Source organism: Camelus dromedarius, chromosome 8 (assembly GCF_036321535.1).
Source record: "Camelus dromedarius isolate mCamDro1 chromosome 8, mCamDro1.pat, whole genome shotgun sequence".
In the NCBI taxonomy this organism is placed as follows: domain Eukaryota; kingdom Metazoa; phylum Chordata; class Mammalia; order Artiodactyla; family Camelidae; genus Camelus; species Camelus dromedarius.
In genome coordinates, this window is record NC_087443.1 from 19,154,156 (window position 1) to 19,174,478 (window position 20,323).

At 37.5% G+C, this 20,323-nt stretch overlaps 1 protein-coding gene across 3 annotated transcripts in view; it reads left to right on the forward strand.

Moving 5' to 3' along the window:
* PARG (poly(ADP-ribose) glycohydrolase) overlaps positions 1-14,196 on the forward strand; it is a 109,309-nt gene extending 95,113 nt beyond the window's left edge. For all 3 annotated transcript variants that reach the window (XM_031460964.2, XM_010985309.3, XM_010985310.3), the window contains exons 17-18: positions 12,023-12,151; positions 12,851-14,196. In XM_031460964.2, the coding sequence (XP_031316824.1) occupies positions 12,023-12,151; positions 12,851-13,005 (284 nt within the window). In that variant the 3' untranslated portion in view covers positions 13,006-14,196. The remainder of the gene's footprint in view (positions 1-12,022; positions 12,152-12,850) is intronic.
* The last annotated feature ends 6,127 nt before the right edge of the window (positions 14,197-20,323 follow it).

The window sequence follows — 20,323 nt, forward strand, 5'->3', positions numbered from 1 at the left end:
CTATTACAGTTTTATTACAAAGGATACAAATAGGGTGAGATCTGGGAGGGAATACAGAGCTTCCATGCCCTGTCCCAGTGGTGTCAAGGCACGTCCCTCTCCCGGCACATCAGTGTGTTGACCAAGAAGCCTCACCTTTGGTGTCCAGAGTTTTTATTGGGGCTGCATTACATAGGCACAATTGATTAAATCATTGGCTGCGTCCTTGAATTCAATTTCCAGTCCTCCCTCTCCCTGGAGGTCAATGACTGAAAGTCCCAATCCTGAAGCTGTCTAGGGACCCACTAGGAGTCACTTCATTAGCATAACAAATACCCTGTCACTCAGGAAATTCCAAGGGTTTTGAAGCTTCTGCCAGGAACCCAGGAGAAAGACCAAACAAATTATTTACACTGCAATATAATAAGAAAACAAAAAAATAGATAAACAACGAGGTCCTACTCTAGCACAGAGAACTATATTCAATATCTTATAATAATCTATAATGGAAAAGAATATGAAAAAGATCTGTAAAGATAGAGGTATATAACTGAGTCACTTTGCTGTACCCCTGAAACTAACACAACATTGTGAATCAACTATACTTCAGTTAAAAAAAGAAAGAAAAAGCAACATAAAACAGCCAACTGGCCTTAATAGCCAAACTAGATACAGATAAAATCCTTCTCAAATCCTTCTTGTTGGGAGTAGAACAGTTGAATTTGTCACAGTTTATGAGTCTGTTTTGGTTTTTTTTTTTTTTGTAAAAATGATACATTTTATTCTTATTTTTTAAATCCAGAAAAATAAGAAGTATGTAAAAAATCACCAGAATTTACTGTTAACGTTTTGGTGGCCATCCTTTCAGACGCGTCTTTGTAACAACCTGTGTAATTATTTAACATTAATCAAATCACACTAAATATTCTTTTTCTTTTTTTAATTAAAAAAAATCTTTTTTAATGGAGGTACTGGGGAATGACCCTAGGATCTCGTGCGTGTTAAGATGCACTCTACCACTGAGCTATACCCTCCCCCTACACCAAATATTCTGTGCTTTAACCTCCTCTTTTTGAAAATCCTACAGTCTCACTTAGGGCTTTCAACACCAACAGATGTAGACCTAGCTTCAACATTTTTTAATAGCTACATAGTAATCTGTTGTATGTACCTGTAAACCATAATCAATTTTCCCAATGCTCCATTTATAGATAGTTTTATTTTCTTTATCTCATAAGCCATACTGCACTATATAATTTTCTATGTTATTCATAATTATGTTCTTAGGGTTAATTCCTAGAAGTGAAATTAATGACTTAAAGAATATATATACTTTATATTCTGATACTTTTGGCAAATTATCCTTCTGAAAGGCAGTATCAGTTTACATTGTCTTCCTTGCAAAAGCAACCTCACCAAGATAGGATTTTGTCAATCTTTTTAATTTCTCTGAGGTTCAACCAGTTTCATATGTTTATTGGTCATTTTTATTTGTTTTGCAAATTGCTTGTTCACATCTTTTACCCATTTAGCTCTTAGGGAGTAGTTTTGACTTTTCATTGGCTGGTGATAACTCATTGTATATTAACAATATTAATTATTTATCTTTCATATGCTGAAGGGTTTTTTCTCATTTTTTTCATTTACTTCAGCATGTTGGGTTGTTGTCATGTGGAGTTAATTTTTATGTGTTTACATTTTTGTGGCATGCTTAGAAAAATCTTCCCTGTCCCTTTATTCTAAAGACTTTCACCGATACATTTTCTTCATATTCAAAAACAAAAACTGCATGTGGTTAGTTTCAGTGTTTTGAAAGTCAACAGAAGAAAGAATTTTTGGTTTTTATGAAATTCTTTATCATCCTGAATTTGTATGAGGAAACCTGTTTTTCATTCTGGGCTTATTGATCTTATGACAGATACTTTTTTCTGTTTTTCTCTTAAGTGAAATGAATGAGTAGATTCATGTCATCCATCCAGGAACCAGGTCTGCCATAAGCCTTGGTCATTTGTGATGGACAATTTGGGAAGCTTTATAAATGTGTTCAATTTGTTTCTTTTCTTTATGGCATAAAAGCCCTTCTCTCAGACTGCAGCTTCCTCTGGTAACTGTCAAGGGTTATATTCCAAGATTTTCATTGTATTATTTATTTTCTCAATTATCAGGATTTAAACTTTGGAGTGACTTTTTGACAAGTCCCTGCCCTTCATTCGCCTGAATAACTGTTTAAAAAAATAAAAGAAGTAATCATAATGTCCTTCAGTGAGGGTTGTTTACTAAAACTGATTTTGAAAAGAAATAAATTATGGTACCTCTATGTGATGAAATATTATACAGGCATTAACTGTTGCAAAAGTATAACTGCTGGCATGGAAGGACATTTTTTGAATGCTGCCAGAGGGTGAGAAATGTACAGTATGTGCAATATAAATCATTTTAAAAATGAAATTATGAGTATAAAACATCACATAAATTTGAGATCCTCTGTTTATCTGTTTATATGCAAAGATTAACTATGGTTGTCTCTAGGTGAGTGATACAGACATTCTTTATTTTCTGTTTAATCTGTATTTTCCTGTTGTGAGCATAGATTGTGTTGTTGTTTTCCAGTTTTATTGAGATATAATTGACATTTAGCACTGTGTAAGTTTAAGGTGTACAACATAATGATTTGACTTACATACATCATGAAATGATTATCACAATAGGTTTAGTGAACATCCTTCATCTCATACAGATACCACTAAAGAAATAGAAAAAAAAAATTTTGTTTTCCTTGTGATGAGAACTGAGGATTTACTCCCTTAACTTTCATTTATAATGTACAGCAGTGTTATCTTTATCATGTTGTACATTATATCTCTAGTACTTATTTATCTTATAACTGGAAGTTTGTACCTTTTGACTGCCTTCATCTAATTCCCCCTCCCCCAACCCCCTGCCTCTGGTAGCTACAAATTTGATCTTATTTTCCTGTGAGTTTGTTTGCTTGTTTCTTTGTTTTTGAAGTATAATTGACCTATATATTCACAGCAGCATTATTTGCAAAAGCAAAGACATGGAAGAAATCTAAGTGTCAACTGACAGATGAATAGATAAAGATGATGTGGTATATTTATACAGTGGATTACTACTCAGCCATAAAAAATGAAATAATGCCATTTGCAGCAATGTGGATGGACCTAGAGATTATCATACTAAGTGAAGTAAGTCATACAGAGAAAAACAAAAATACCATATGATATCACTAATATGTGGAATCTAAAATATGATACAAAAATATTTACAAAACAGAAACAGATTCATACACAAGAAAACAAATTTATGGTTACCAAAGGGGAAAAGGGGGTGGGAGAGGGATAAACTAAGAGTTTGGGATTAGCAGATACTAACTACTTCATAAAAAACAAATAAACAAGATCCTACTGTATTGCACAAGGAATTACATTCAATATCTTGTAATAACCTATAATGAAAAAGAATATGAAAAAGAATATACGCCAGAAACTAACACAACATTGTAAATCAACTATACTTCAGTGAAATGAATAAATGAACATACATAACCAAACAGCAACAGAGTGATAGAATAAACAGGTGGTTGCCAGAAGGCTGTGGAAGGCAGGTGGAGAGAAATAGGTGAGGGAAAAGAGGTACATACTTCCAATTGCAAAATAAATGAGTCATGGGTATGAAGTGTACAGTATAGGGAATATTGTCAATAATTACGTAATATCTTTTTACAGTGACAGAAGATAGCTAGACTTATCATGGTGGTCGTTTTGAAATATATAAAAATATCAAATCACTATATTGTGTACCAGGAACTAACGTAGTATAGTTTGGGAGCATGGTACCTCTTGTTTTGTTCTTCTTTCTTAAGATTGTTTTAGCTCTTTGGAGTCTTTTGTGTTTCCATACCAATTTTAGGATTATTTTAGTTCTGTGAAAAATGCCTTTGGCATTTTGTTAGGGATTTTATTGAATCTGTGTATTGATTTTGTAATTAAAAGAAGTCTCATCAAAAAAGTGTTCTAAGATGGATTGACCTTGAAGGCATTATGCTAAGTGAAATAAGTGAAATAGACAAATACCATATGATCTCACTTATATGTGGAATCTTAAGTTTTAAAAAAAGCTCATAGATACACAGATTAGTGGTTGCCAGAGGTGCAGGACGGGGGAGTTGGCAAAACAGATGAAGGGGGTCAGAAGGTACAGACTTCCAGTTATAAAATGAATAAATCATGAGGTTGTAATGTACAGCATGGTAAGTATAGCTAATAATACTGTATTATATATTTGAAAGTTGCTAAAAGAGTAAATCTTAGGAGGGGAGGGTATAGCTCAATGGTAGAGCTCATGCACAGGGTCCTGGGTTCAATCCCCAGTACCTCCATTAAAAAAAAAAGTTTTTTAATAAAAGAGTAAATCTTGAAAATTCTCATCACAAAAATTTTTTTGTAGCTATGTGTGATGATGGATGTTAACTAGACTTACTGTGGTGATCATTTTGCAGTATATACAAATATCTAATCATTATGTTGTACACCTGGAACTAATAATATAATGTTATATGTCAATTATATTCCAATACAGGAAAAAAAAAAACCAAGACAGCCATTGGGACTGGGTAAGCCCTTCTTTTATAAGCCCAGCTTCTCATTAGCCACATAGCAGACATGAGCAAGGGAGCATTTAAATCCTAGATTAATCTCCAAGAGAAGAGAACATTAAGAAATAGATGTTTGCTAATGAACCACTATTTGGGAGATAGAGCAGGTGCACAGAGAAGAGTCAGAAGCTATGGTCCAATTCAAAGTATTGATAGATTATATACCATTGATAAACTAAAACCCTTTGAGAGCAAAGGCAGGGCCAATGTTAACTTCTTCTCAACTGGCCATCTTTATCTGTCCCTAGGTCTTACTGCCCTTTCATGAAGATCCATCTGAACTGTCAGATGTTGTCCCTACCCTCTAAGAAAGAGGAAGGAAGGGAAGGCTAGTTAAACAAACAAGCACAAAACTTCACGGAGGGAAAACATGGGCATATGTAAATCCTTAAACTTGTATTTCCTTTATTAGAAATAAGGCCAAATTATTTTTAACACGCCTGTTGCATTGTACATGAGTTTTGCAATTTACAGCAATTTAATTTTGAATGGCTTTCATTGTATGTTATGGTGACAACTAGTGAGAGAATACTTTTCATATATTCATTCATTCAACCGGCACTGATTAACAACTTTCTGCCCTAGGCAACCAGGGGCCCTAGGTGGCAGAGGGTAGGAAAGAAGGGATATAGGGAAGAGGGGCTTGATGCCCATCCCCCAGCAGCAGCCTCCTGCATGCCTGTGGTACCATAGGGGTGCTCTCTGTCCTCCTGCCTGGCCCCTTATCTTTCTACACACCCTGTGGAGTCCAGTAGAAAACAGCTTTGGAGTGAATGTGAACTCTCCTTACTTCTGGGGCTCATAACTATTCCAGAGTGACACCACCCCCCCGCCCCCAGTTGTCACTTGGCTTTTCAAATTTTAAGCTGATTTATTCTCACCCACTTCTGTGGTGGCCACCTCCTTCTCCTGTGTTCTTTCAAGATAACAGTGTATGTGCTTCGTCTCTTCTTACAGGGGCTCATCATACTTCGGTTGCCTTGTAACTCAGCTCTCTTGTAGACTCAGGAAAAATTACGATTCTGTAGATTACTTGACCTTTTCTCATTGTTAGGGTAGAAGCACTACTTTTTGCTTTGTTTTTCGTTTGTTTGTTGCATCCCATCTCAGTAGAGACCGCTGAGTGTGCTCCTGCCCCCTAAGTGTACCACCAGGCACCCGTGAGGTTTTTAGGAAAATATATTATGAAACCATTTCTAAATGGTTGGTTTTTAAAACAAATTATTTTTCTTGTTTCTTATTTCTAATTTTATTGCATTGTAATCAGAGGGTATAGATAATATTATATCTATGTTTTGGAGTTTTTCGAGTTTCCATTTGTGGCCTAACAGAGTCAGTTGTTATAGATACTATGTTGGCACTTGAAAAGACGTCTCTGAAGGGTGTAGAACTTGCACCATGTCTGTTAGATTCTATACCTACTAGATCAGACCCTGTATTCTAATTTTGCCTTCCTACTTTCTGAAGGAATTGAATCATGCTCCAAAGTTCCTTCTCTTGTTTTTTTCCCCACATGTAAAAAAATTGAAATATAGTCGGTTTACAATATTGTGTTAGTTTCTGGTGTACAGCATAGTTATTCGGTTATACAGATATATATTCTTTTTCATTATAGGTTATTAACAAGTTATTCAGTATAGTTCCCTGTGCTTTGCAGTAGGACCTTGCTGTTTCTATTATGTTTTTGTCAGTTTCTTGTCCCACTTCCTTCCGTGTTTATCTTTTGTACGTCTCCATACCCTTATTACCTGATTTGTGAAAGATTATGCCATTGCTAGCTTGCCATAATTACAAGGCATCTAGTACACAAAGATTCCCCTTTCTCTCCTGCACTCCCCCTACCTCCCCACTCACCCTCCCTACAAAAAAGTTCTGTATTAGGATCTTCAGTTACAGGAGACACTAACATACCTTATTACTTCAGACTGAGAGGGGATTGTTGGCATGTGTGGCTGAGAAAGGCGGAGTAGCCTTGTCTCAGATGCTCCCTCTTGTCTGTCGGTTCCTCTCCTGCCTGCCTCTCTCAAGATGATCACCTATTCTCGTCTACTGCTGTTGGTTATCTCTGCTGGGACCAAAGAATTCCAGGCTTACAGTATTGCAGTTGAGTGACCCTAGAGGAGAAAACGACTCCTTAGTTTAAAAATTCTGTGGAAATACTCATAAGTGGACCGACTTAGGTCACTTTTCCACCCCTTGGACTAAATCATTGTAGCCAGGGAGTCAGTAAAACAATAGACACATCCCCTAATGAGATTAAGAGGATTTCCAGTTGATTTTTATTGCATATTTATATTAAGTGAAAAGTTTTCTTAGAGTATAGACACTTTTTATAAATTTGTTTTCTTTCATACCTTATGTCCCATTTATATCAAATGTAAATAACGTCTTTACTAGTTATTTTGCTATTTAGAATCAAAATAATTAAATTCCAGAAAAACCATTAATCTGGGAAAGGTTGGAACTTGGACAGTGCTGATAAATCACTTTCTCCCATGCTGTGTTGGCCTAGCCGTCCCTTTGGCTGGGGTTCGTGGGAGGTCTAGTGGTGGAAGTGGGAAACGGGTGACTGTCAACAAAAAAGGGAAGAGAGGGGAACAGAAGAATGGGCCAGGTCACTCACTTTGTCTCCCACGGGTTCCTCATCACTGCTTCCTTCTGCCAGAACACACCACACTCTCCATTTCTCTCTCAATCTTGTTCCCTCACACTTGAGTAACAGTATTCTTTCCTTAACATTTCTGCGTTGCCCTCTTCTGTGGGCCCAGGGCCGAGAATGGGGTCTTGTATGGTAGTGCATTCCGATCGTCTGGAGCGAGTAGAATGGCTATTATCAGCACTCCGGAGATGCCACTGAGTTAATGGATTTGGGAAATGGCTTTGGACATTTTTTTTTTTTTTAACTGTCTGGGAGTTGCCAGCCAGTCAAATCTGCCAGGTTAGAGAAATATTGCATTCTTTCCTTTAGTGTCGCAGTTACCCTTCCATTTGTAGCCTCATTTTTGAGATGAGGAAACCAAGGTTTTGCAGAGAGGCTAATAAAACCGCCCCAAAGAGAGACAGCTAATAAACATCAGAACCAACATTCAGACTTGGCCTGTCTTCCTCAAAAACCAGTATGTGGTTTTTAAGTTATTATTATTATTGGACAACATGTTGAGTGCATTCTGTGTTGTACTGAGCACTCTCCTTACATGTATTAGCTCACAACAGCCTGTTAGGTATTAGGTATTTTTATTTTTGTAGGTGATGTAACTGGGGCATAGAGGTGACCAGCCTGAGGTCACAAGGATAGCAAGTGTCAGTGCTAGGCTTCAAACCAGGACTGGTGCCCAAGAGCATAATTTGACTCATTTTTCGTTGGGTTCATTTGTTCCAGGAGGACATTATGAATTTTTTTTATATTTATCTGAAATTTTATCATAGCTTAAGATTGATGCCAAGAAGAAAATTAAAACCAAGCTCCCTGCAGGTTAATTTAAGTGATTATTTTGGCACCTAGTTGTGCTTGAAGTTGGAATTTGATGCTTTTATATCATACTTGGACTCAGTCCACACACTCTATTAGGTTTGTGATTTATCCTCATCTAAGAGTGTTCACTTAAATCATGAGACATAATTCTCTAGATTTGCAGAGATCTTGGCGATGTTGTAAATAGTGATGTCTGAAGACAGTTCTATTTAAAATAAAATAATCTTTTGTTAGTGCGTATTGATGTTTCTAGGGTCAAGATTAACTTATATTTCTGAAAATTTCATTTATGTATTTATATTCTAATATCTAATGCAAGGAGAAAAATTACAACAGAGGTTATGAAATTCTGCACTCTGCAAGGGTCTTTAGGGATCATCTGATTCAGCTCCTTCACTGGGGAAAATGCAGGCAAGAGAGTGACTTGGCCAAAGGCATAGAGCTAGACAGCTAGCAGAAGGGCGAGGCCTGAGCACAGGTGTCCCGTCACCAGCCCCAGCTTGTCTGACACACCCTTCTGTCACCAGGTGCACCCAACAAATATGCATGTGAAATCAAGATTGTAATGTAAAGTGGTTCTCTTACTAGGATCTGTCAAGTTCAGTTCCACAGGGACAAAAATGGCCTGTGAAGCATTTCAAAAATAAATTCTATAGGGAGATAAATTTTACATGTTTTTATTCATATTTTATTTTGATAAATGAATGGCAGATGACCAGTGATCTAGTATTTCTATATGTAAGGAGGAAATAGGATTAAAGGATTTTTCTTTGGGTCTCTCTCTCTCTCTCTCTTTTTGAAAATAGGAAATACATAAAACCAAATTTCATTCACACTAAAAGATAAGAAGTGATACCTCCTGGTGGAGGAAGATGATGATTCATTAGTTTCCATTTTTATATGTAGTCTAGGTCAGTTAGGAACCTTTTAAAAAAAATGAGTGTACCAAAGCTTTAACGTATGCATAAGTTGGTTGAGTGGTTTTAATTAAAACTTACCTCTATTTTGAGATCACTTACTTTGAACACTCTGAGATTAATGAGGTCTAGTCATGGTACCTCACATGTTGTGGATACTCAATAAATATTAGTTTGGAAATTAGGAAATGCTTTGGTATTTTAGAATCTCACATGTATTATGTCTTAGATTCTTTCCCAAATCTGGGGATACTCAGCTATATCAAATCTACTCGTTCAACTTAAAAATACTTTTCCTTCCTACATAGCTTGTACAAATTTTTTATTTGAAAGTAATTTCAAATTCACAAAAAGTTACAAAAAGTAAAAACAAACACCTCTTTGTGTGTATGTATATATACATATATGCCTTTGTATTACACACATACATAATTTTTTCTGAATTTTTTCTTCCGTTACATATATTATACCCTTTCTCCTAAATACTTCAATATGCTTTTCCTATTCTGTTTACAAACACATTACAGTTATGAAGTTCATAAATGTACATTGATAGAATATTTTTACCTACTTACCTGTGTTCCAGTTTTGTCAGGTGCCCTAGTCAAACCGTCTCTGGCCTTTTTGCCTTCTGGTCCAGGGTCCAGGGTCAGGTATTGCATTTAGTTGTCATGTCTTTCAGCCTCCTTTTGAATCCGGAGTATTTCCACAGCCTTCGTCTTTATGACATTGACCTGTTTGACAAATGTAACATTCCTCAAGTTTATCTGCTATTTCCTCATGAGTAGATGGAGGTTATGGATTCTTGATTAGAGCACTGCATGGGTGATAGTGTCAGGAGGTACTTGATGGCCATCTGACCCCATTGGTGATGTTAATTTTGATCACCCAATCAAAGTATTATCTGATTTCTCCACTGTGTAGGTTTTTTTTTTTTTTTTTTTTTTTTTTACTCTCATGTAGTTAATAAGTAGGAAGAAACTGTAAGACAAAATTTCCCTTAGGTTTAGCATCCTTTACTGATTTTTGCCTGATCCAGTCTTTACCATGATGGTTGCAAAAAGTGGATTAGTCTGTTCTAGCACTCCCTCCAGACTTACCAGTTAGTCTTTGGCTTTATCCTGTGAACAAGAGCCCGTCTTCCTCTCCTCTATTTTTTTTTTTTATTATGTATTATCATTGTGGACTCAGGACTTTATTTTTTTTGATAATTTGTAATTTATTACTGTACATATTTTGGTGCTTAGCTTGTCCAGATTTGCAAGTGGGAGCTCCTTGGAACTGGCTTCTGTATCCTTGTGACAAGCACCTATCAGTTTTTCCTTCATCTGTTTTTGAGCACTTCTTTACTTTCTGGTATAACAAAACGTCCTGGGTTCGTCTCGTACCTACCCTATCCCAACCAGGGAATCAGGTGTTTCCCTCAGGAACCCAGCTCCTTTTAGGGGGAATGGTATTAGAGACCAAGATCTGGGCATTAAGTGTGCTCTTTGCTACTGAGATGGCTTTTTGGCCCTTTCAGCAGACAGAACTAAGAAATGTGCATGCATGCGCACACGCACACACACACACACATACACACACGTACATATTTTAGAAGTCATAAGTACACAGTAGTGCCTTCCATTTCAGTCTTTCCCACAGAGTTATTGTCTTTCCTCCTTCCATGTTTGTGTGTTCCCTCTTCCATACTGAGAACCACAGCTGCCAACAATATCAACAAATTTTTTTTTATTGAGTTATAGTCATTTTACAATGTTGTGAATATCAACAGATAGAATTATTTGTTCAGTCCTGAAATAGATTTTAAAATGGTTTGAGAATTGCTTCACCTGTACTACTATGGTAAGCAAATCTAGTAAAAAGAGTCTGAGACTTATTTGCAGTTTTTCCTCCTTGCCCAAGACTAAGGGTATATTACTCAAATATTGTGTTCATAAGTTACTTGGATTAGCTCTTACTTTTCATCCTCTCATTTTTCCTGTCCCTATAGTGCTAAATTTTTGAAATGAAGTTGGGCTCATTTGTTTTAGTTTGCTTTCAGTGATAGGTTCCTGCCCATTCCCGTTCTTACTGTTTTAATTTTGTGTTTTGACTATGTAGAATATTAACATGCTCTCAAAAATCAAAACTGTATTTCTCCTCCATAATGTTTTAGTTTGATTCCCACCCCCACCCTCCCTTTTATGAGGGAAAAGATATATAACTAGCAAAAGGGCACTTATTGTACCTATGTTCAGTTTTGTTGTTGTTTAAAATAAGTTTTGTCTATTGAGATGAACATTATAAAGGAACTTAATTTTTGGAAATATACTCCAGGCTCAGTGATTTGTAGCTTTGACCCCTTGGGATTGTGATTCTCGATGATTTTCCTATTCCAGCACACCAGAGTTACCATCCAGTGTTTTCAGTAACATTCACTCCCTGCTGTAGTGATTGGGTGGTGGTGGGAGTGCAGGAGGGGTGAGGATGTCTTCTCTAACCCATTTGGAGAATGCTTGCTTCTATAGGGTCAGTGAGAACAGTAGAACCTCCCAAGTACATTGATCAGAGAAAACTCACAGAGACTCCTTTGATACAGAAAACCAGTGACTATGTAATAAGATAAAACAACCAAATCAAGCAAGCAAACACAAAGACTTTAGTTCCAGATTAATATAAGTGAAAAAAATACCACTTTGGTGCCTTGACTGTGCTGCCTCAAACGCACCTCCCTTTATTTGTTTTCCCACAGACGTGCGTATGTAGGAATTCTGTGGCTTAATAATACTCTCAGCAGCATGTCTGGAAAATCACACAACTAGATGATTTATACTCAGCCTGTATTTGCCATTTCTAATAACATATATATTAGGTTTATAAATCTTTAATCCAGGATAAAGCTATGGCACACCAGCTGTAATTTAGCAGGTTGAAAGAACCAAAGGTATCTTGATGGGAAGTGTCATAATATAGCTGTGTTTTTTCTCTTTGCTACAGCCTTAATACAGATACTGGCAGCTGCAGTAGCTGAGCGAGATGTAGTTTATTTCACCTTTGGGGACTCAGAATTGATGAGAGACATTTACAGCATGCACACTTTCCTTACTGAAAGGAAACTGACTGTCGGTAAGTAGGGGACAGTCTTGACACTGGGTATCTAGATGGACTGTACAACATCCAGGAGGAGCACTTGCTAAATCAGGATAGATCACAGTGGATAAGAAAAAAAAAAAGTGTGACTTTGGGGTAGGGGGGTCGGGGACAGAGTCTTACAGGGGCAACATTTGCAGAATCTTTTTTTCTGGCGAAGTTTCATCCTCAGTCTTGAAAAAGTATGTCAGCTTGTTAAGTTAAGGCCAAGAAGCTGGAATCAGTGTCCATTTTCACTTTTGTGCATATAGAAAACTGAAAGAGGGAAAGTATTGGAGGGTAAGTTCAAACCTGAGAGGCCTCACTCTGAATCATGTTTTCAGATGCCAGCGTGCTCCATCCGCTGTCTCTCAGCTGGCCCTGAAAGGCCTTGCTATCGGGGGAGCTGCATGTAAAATGGCAGTTGCCACAAACTCCCAAATTGTGATTAGATGATGGACTATGTATAGCCTGTTGCAATTACGAGCTAATAAGTAGTTTCTTTAAGCTTTTTATAAATTTTTAAACTTTATGTCAGGAAGGACTTTCCAGGCTCATGAAATTTGTGCTCTATTTTCAAAGGCCAAATTTGAGCACACTTGTAGATTTCTAAAGCTAAAACCAGAGTGTTCTTTAGTAGTTTTATCCATCTACACACCTTAATGTGCCAAACTGCTCTGGCCTTCTACTCTTCAGGAGAAGTGTATAAACTGTTGCTACGATATTACAATGAAGAATGCAGAAACTGTTCCACCCCCGGACCAGACATCAAGCTTTATCCATTCATATACCACGCTGTCGAGGCCTGTGCAGAGACCAGCAGCCAGCCAGGACAAAGGACTGGGGCCTGAGGAGCCGTGTGAACAGAACCTCCCTCCACCTCTTGCCAGAAACATCCTTTTTGAATTGTCAGGTGTAAACATAAGAACTGACTTAATATAAATGTGTATATAATCCACATTTGTAGGCAAGGATGCAGTCCCTTCCACACACATGCAGTTGTCAGTTTGTAAATCCAGACCCCCTCCATCCTGACTTAAGTAGACTCAGATATATTTTGTTTCCATTTTTTTTTTTTCTGTTTCAGTCTTCATTATTTGATTTTTCTTTTTTTGCCCATCAGATTTCTTGTGAAATTTCATGAAAGGTTGTGCTCAGCCTTTCAGCTCTTTTTTGATGCCTGTATATTACATACATTGCCTCTGCAGCCAGCAGATACCAGTGATGCCAGGGAAGAAGCAGAAATTCTAGAATCTGTTTAACTGGGTCTGCTCAAGATCTCCCTGTGAGCCTTTCATCCCCAACTCTTGTTATGATTGTGTTGTTGGAGTTTTTGATTTTTGAAAATTAAGAGTTGGGTTTTTTTCCCCATACATGTTACATAACGCAAGTCTCCTAGGTTAAAACAGTTTTGTATTTAAGACAGAATAATTTCCAGAAATAGTTAGTTTGAGACATCACCTCTATCTGTAATGGTTTGTCTGTCCTTTTTCCCCTGATCAATTTTTCTTGATACTGTTTTTGGAAACTGACCAAGATGGAAGGAAATGAAGAATAAAAGAGAATTTCCCAAATGGTGTTTAAAAAACAAACAGATTCAAGAGACGCAAATGATCTTTTGTTTCTTGGGCTTCTTTTTCTTTTTGAGTTAGGGTTAGGGTTTGTTCCTTGGTGCTTGAAGCATATTCACATAACCAAAGTTTAGGAACTGGGAGCTTCGCGGTGATTTGTACATATTGAAGTTTCTCAGGTATTCAAAGGTTATATAGTTAATAAATTTTCATTAACAAATCATTTGTCAGAAACTCCTATATCATTTATATTTTATATATATATGAATATATGTTCTTTAAGTGTGTCTCTGTGCAAGCACGTAAAATCTAAATAAAACTGGAATTGTGGAAAATGATTAGGTTTAGGCTTTATCAGGGGCTCTGTTTAAAATCCTTTATTTACAATTGCGTCCATTTAAAACTGCCCAGAAACATAAATAATAATGTCTCTTGGAAGTTAAAATAAAAGCCAATACCAATTTGTGTTAATTGAGACTGGAGTTTAATCACAAAAGCATGTATTTATATTTCTAAAGCAATCCTAAACCATACTGTTGAAGTTCTAGTTTATAGTTAACAGTCAGGAAAAGCTATTGGTGGTCAAATCCTGTTAATAAGGAGTTTAAGTAGACAGTCCAAATTCCTGGTATCAATATTGGCAGGGAAAAAATGGAGCCTCCACCAGTGTCTCTAACTCTTTTTGTTATATAGAGATTGAGTGGTTAATGGAATTCGGCACCTGAAGGCAGCCACTTGTCATTGACAAAGTTCTTTACCATAGGAACTAAGATTTTTAATCATCTCTCTGAGTCCAAGGTGTCTGGCTTTATTTCTGCTGCTACTAAAGTCTTCTTCCTTCCCAACCCATTCTATGCTTTGGTTAAGCATTCATGGCACATTTCATTTCTTTTTATCTATCTCCAAATTCTTTCCCTCTTATCCAGCCCCAAGACTAAGTGCACATGCGGTAGAGAGATCATTAAATCCAGGTAAGAAGACCATCCAGCCTAATATTACAGAACACAGAATCTAAGACTCACCTCTTAGTACCGAACATGCTGAGCAACCAGGCCATCTATCTGACTGCCGTTCTTGCTGTTGAAGGGTTTCCAAGAATAAAACCTGCCCACTGACTTGTCCTAGTACATCCTTGTATCAGGACAGTTTGATCAGATGGAATGTGAAGAGAACAAATGTCCATTTTTGAGGTGGGGAGGAAGGTGAAGAGAACATTATTACTTTGTTCTTAAAGGCCCTCTGTTAAAAGAGGGGGGAAAAATCAGATATCTAATTAACATTCGTGTCTATTTTAAAACATTTCACAGCACCTTTTTATTCTCTTCGTTTGGAGTTTGTTTTATTCCACATTGTTTACCCTTCCCTTCTTTAATCTATTGGGGCATGAAAGGATATTGTTAGTGTAGAATTATTAGGTTTTTAATATAACGCACTTGCTTTTCAGTGTCTAGCTCACTCAAATGTACAATAAGTTTAAGGAAACGATGTGGAGTAATGGAGAGAGTATGAGGTTTTAAATCAGACAAGCTGACTTCAGATGCTAGCTATATCCCTAGCTAACATTTTAACCTTTAAATAAACGGAATGTCTGAGCCTTACTTATTAACCCATTTAGAAAATGGGCTATCAGCACCTATTGAGAGATACTATATATAAAGCAACGAACGTAGGGTTTGGCACGCAGTTGGTCCTTAATAAATGCCAACTATTATCCTTGACCAGGAAACATTTATGGAGCACCTGTTGTGTATTAGGGACTGTGCTAGGTGCTTTACGTATTTTAGCCTATTTTCCCAATGGGCTAACAGATGCCCAGAGGTAAGGGATACCATCTCAACCTCCAGGAGTTCACTGTGGAAGGAGACCTACTTTGTCATCTCACGGCAAAGGCTCTGACGCTCTTGTTGTCTGCTGAGATCCTGGGATGGCTTATTCTTTATCACAAATGGTTAGTTATCAGTGGGTACATTAAATGGCCTCTGAAAAAATTATCTCTTTTCTTGCTGGTTGAAGTGACATTAAAGGCAGGCAAATCAGTATTTAAAAGGGAGCTCAAGAAGAAGATCTAACCAGCTTCCAGATTGCTATGTCAGGGACTTAACTAATAAATATTGCTTTGGAAACCAAACAGTAAGATGTCTCGCTCCAGGAATATGATGGAGCCAAGAACTGGTTGGAGTATATTCTTTAAAACTTCAACAGGAAGGAAAGCGGTTGCACAGACTGTTACCTGTTTTCTTTGGTCTTCTCCAGTCTGTGTGGCTGCATGCTCACGGCTTTCTTCTGACGTAAGGAAGAACTGAATCAGTATGTTCGCTCCAAACAAAGAGTAAGAGGGCCTGTACTTCCTTCTCAACCCTGTGGATCCACCCGAGTCCTCTGTCTGCCATTCCTAGAACTTGAGCTCAGAATATTTAATCTGTCCTTTGGGGTCAGGAAGTGGGTCCTAATGTGATGCTTATTAGAACAAACTGCCAAAATCCACTGACCCACTGCTGTTCTCTGTGCCCAGGAAGAGCAAAGTGCCCTTAGTCCCCCCTCACCAGATTCACACGGATCTGCTGAGCCTTGAGAGTGGAAGGTTTACCCAACAGGACAACCTAAACTGTTCATCTAACACCTGGTTTTGTTTTTCTTGTTTATTTTAAATGTAGGGTTATTGTGACGTTATGACTTTGAACCTGGGGCTAAGGAAAGGTCTGTGCTAATGTTTCGTGGTTTTTATAGGAGGAGAATAAAGAAATTCTCGTCCCCTTGTCACCACCTCTTTAATATGCCTACTCTCATTTTAAAAATTCATGGTGTGTCTTAGGCATTTGGGGAAAGTTTTGGCATATAGATTTGTTATTCCACAGTAGTTAATAGGGATGTAGAGATAGTCACTGGCATAAGGAACTTTCCAAAGGTAAAGAGAATTCTAGCTGCATTAGTTTTTTCCCCTTGCCAGGTTCCTGAGGTCATGTTTCCTGGCATTCACTCCCTTTGCCTAGTTTACATCTTCTCTCTAGAGAGCTTGAATCAGGGAAGATGTCTTGAGGCTCTGAGGAGCAGTGTCCTTCCATTCATTCACATATTCATAAGTCTTAGACACTTATAAGTGACTTCTCTGGGCAACCACTGAGCTCTCTGCTCAGGGATACAGATACGAACTGACTTGTCCCCTGCACTCAGATCTAAACTGAGGCACAGAGAGAGGGTAAGTTATCTAAAACCCAACAAGTAGCATTTTCTTTTTACTACCCTGTTTCAATGCAACCTAGGAAAAGCAGTTGAATTCTTATGCTAACAATCTGGAAACTTGAATGGACCCCTGCACCATGTCAGTTCACCAGACTATTGAACTCCCTTACACAACTTTCTCTGTTGGAGAGTCATGTAAACAAATGGCCTAACTTAAGAGGTTGAGGTGGAGTACCTAAATGCCTTTTCTTGACTTGACTTAATATAGGAGCTGGCATTCAGCTCCTTCCCATCTTGAGTACCTGCCATCTCAATTCCACTGGTTCTTGGATACTGAGAAAGTAGCACTGGAGGCTAAAAAGTAGATTTCCAAGTGGAGATGTTCCTTTTCACTATAGTGAGTCCATAGAGGGTAGGTAGGAGGTCAAGTTTCTTTTATTTTAGCTGGAATTATATCGCCTCAGTCTGAATGAATACTACACATTTAATAGATGAAAAATGAAAATTAGCTTTTACTTGATGTCAAGTAAAAAATGAATTTTACTCAGTATCAAAGTATTTCAAAATACAGGAACCCTGGGGATAAAATAATACAAGGATCCTTGGTGGTAAAAAGTTGGAGACTATCATGTCAGAATGTTGCATTTTCTATTAAGATTTGTAACAATAATCTATAAAGTTGGGCATAAAATTTCAATATTTGGAGAGAAATTTATTCACTGTAGAATTACTAGTACCCTCAAAAATATACACCGATCTGCTCCTGAATATGTATGTATGAAGTATCTTCATCATAATCTTGACCTCACGGTACTTGGGAGTATTCATTTATTCCACAGATACTATATTTCATTAATTCCAAAGTGAACATTTTTTTTTCACATTGTAGCATCTGAAATCCAAATATGTCTAAAAATTGATGGTATATCATACTTTGAAGTATTTTTTAATGGTACATAAAATAAAGGTATGATATAATCTATAGCATCTTATATTTAAGGAAACATGGTATTAGAGTGCCAACTATGTACCAGTCACTTTTAAGTTTTGGAGCTGTAATTGTGACCAAGATGGGCTGGGTCCTGATTATCAAGTTTATGCTGTAGTGGAGAGCACAGACCAGAGCCTGTAATATGACTCAGACTGGGTGGTCAAGCAATGGTTTTCTTTGAAAGAATTTTAGACACAGAGAAATAAAGTAGGGCAATAAACCTCCATACAGTTACGTATCACCCATCTTTGACAATTTTCAATTCATAGCTAATCTCGCTTGTTCTGTATTCCTACTCATTACGCACCCTATTTATTTTGAAATTCATCCCAGACATTACATTTCACCTGTGAATCAATGTCTCTAAAAGACATTATCCCCCTCTACACACACACACACACACACACACACACACACTAAAATAATAGAGAAAGGACTTCTTATTCCAAAAGATGGAGTAGACAAACTTTTCCCTGTTCTTCCTGCTAAGAACAGCTAAAAGCCCTGAACATGATATATAAAACAAACACAAGACTCTGAAAGGAGGAGGAGAAAAAGCAGACTGACTAGGGGAATTCTGGGAACCAAGGAACAATAATACAGTGATGAGTTCTCTGGATTTTCTTACTGTTCATATATCCTATAGTGGTTAGCCACATGGAAATTGTCAGTACAGATAAAGAAGGGCCCAGGAAAAGCCTGCTCTCTCTAGTCAAAGGACTAGGAAAGTGGCAGCCTACAAGGCAAAAAACTTTTGTGTAATAAATAATCTACTTAAGCCAACCCCACCCTCAAAAACAAAAAAACACTAAGACCTCCCACCAGCAAAGATAATGTGTAAAGCCCAGACTTCCACCCTTCCCAGGTTATAACAAAGTGCCCCAGTAGGTCAGGTGGTAAAGGGGATCTCTTCCCAATGCAGTGTGAGTAGAGGACACATGGGAGCACTGGACTTCTACCTCCACCTGGGGCTGACAGGGCTCCATGACCATTTCCTGTTAGGTGCTCTGCCCCTTCCCATTAGGCAGGGTCAGAGGAATCCTAAATGACAGGACTCTTGACCACTTCTCAGCAGAACTGAGGCCATTCATGCATTTCCACCCACCATCCTGCATTGTCAGTGGAGAATACACAAAGAGGAGTAGCAGCATGCTCCCCTTCCTAGCCAGGACTGTATCACCATAGCCTACAGTGGAGCCTGGACTCCCAGCTTCCACCCAGCAGTGACAACTGTATGTCAGCTAAGGAGAGAAGAGAACTTGAACTTCCATCTCCATCTGACTGTAATGAGGCAATGTCTTGCTCCCCAGCTGGAGCAGTATCTAAGGCCAAGAAAATAGGTTTCAGAGGAAGCCTGCTAAGACACAAGACTTAATGAGATCCAGAATCTCATAATATAATATCCAAAATGTTCAACTTTCAATGAAAAATCACTCATACCAAGAACTAGGAAGATTTCTATTTGAATGACAAAAGACAAACAACAGACAGCAATACCAAGATGTTAGAATTATCTGACAAGGATTTTAAAGCAGCCATCATAAAAATGCTTCAAAAGACAACTATGAGCACTTTAGAAATAAACGAAAAAGTCTCAGCAAGGAAGCAGAAGGTCTCAACAAAGAAATAGAGGATATAAGAAACACCAAATGGAAATTTTCAAACTAAAAAATATAACTGAAATTAAAACAACAAAAACCCTCCACGAATAAGCTCAACAACAGAAAAGACTGTGGACAGAGGAAAGAATTAGTGAACTCAAAGATGAAACCACAGAAATTAGGCAATCTGAACAACAGTGAGAAAATAAACTGAAAAGTTATAAGTGGGGCTCCAGGAACATTTGAGACTATAACAAATAATGTAACATTCATGTCACTGGAGTTCCTGAAGGGAGAAAGAAGAAGGCAGGGGTTGAAAAAGTATTCAAAGAAATAATTTCTAAAACTTTCCTAATTAGTCAAAAGAGATAAAACTATAGATTCAAGAAGCTGAGTGAACTCCAAACAGGATAAACAACAACAACAACAACAACAACAACAACAACAACAACAAAAATCCACACAAAAACATCATAGCCAAACTTCTGAAACCAAAGAAAAAGAAAAATTATTGAAAGCAGTGAGAAATGACATCTTACCTGTAAGATAAACATAATTCAAATTACAATTGTTTCTCATAGGAACAATGAAAGCCAGAAGGAAGGGGCACAACACTTTTCAAGTTCTGAAAGAAAAGAACTGTCAGTGCAGAGTTACATACCCAGCAAAAACATGCTTCAGGAATGAAGGGAGGAAATCAAGACATTCTCAGATGAAGGAAAACTAAGAATTTGTTTCCAGCAGACCTGCCCTAAAAGAGTGACTAAAGGAAGTTCTTGAAACAGAAAGGAAATGATAAAAGAAGGAAACTTGGAACATGAGGAAG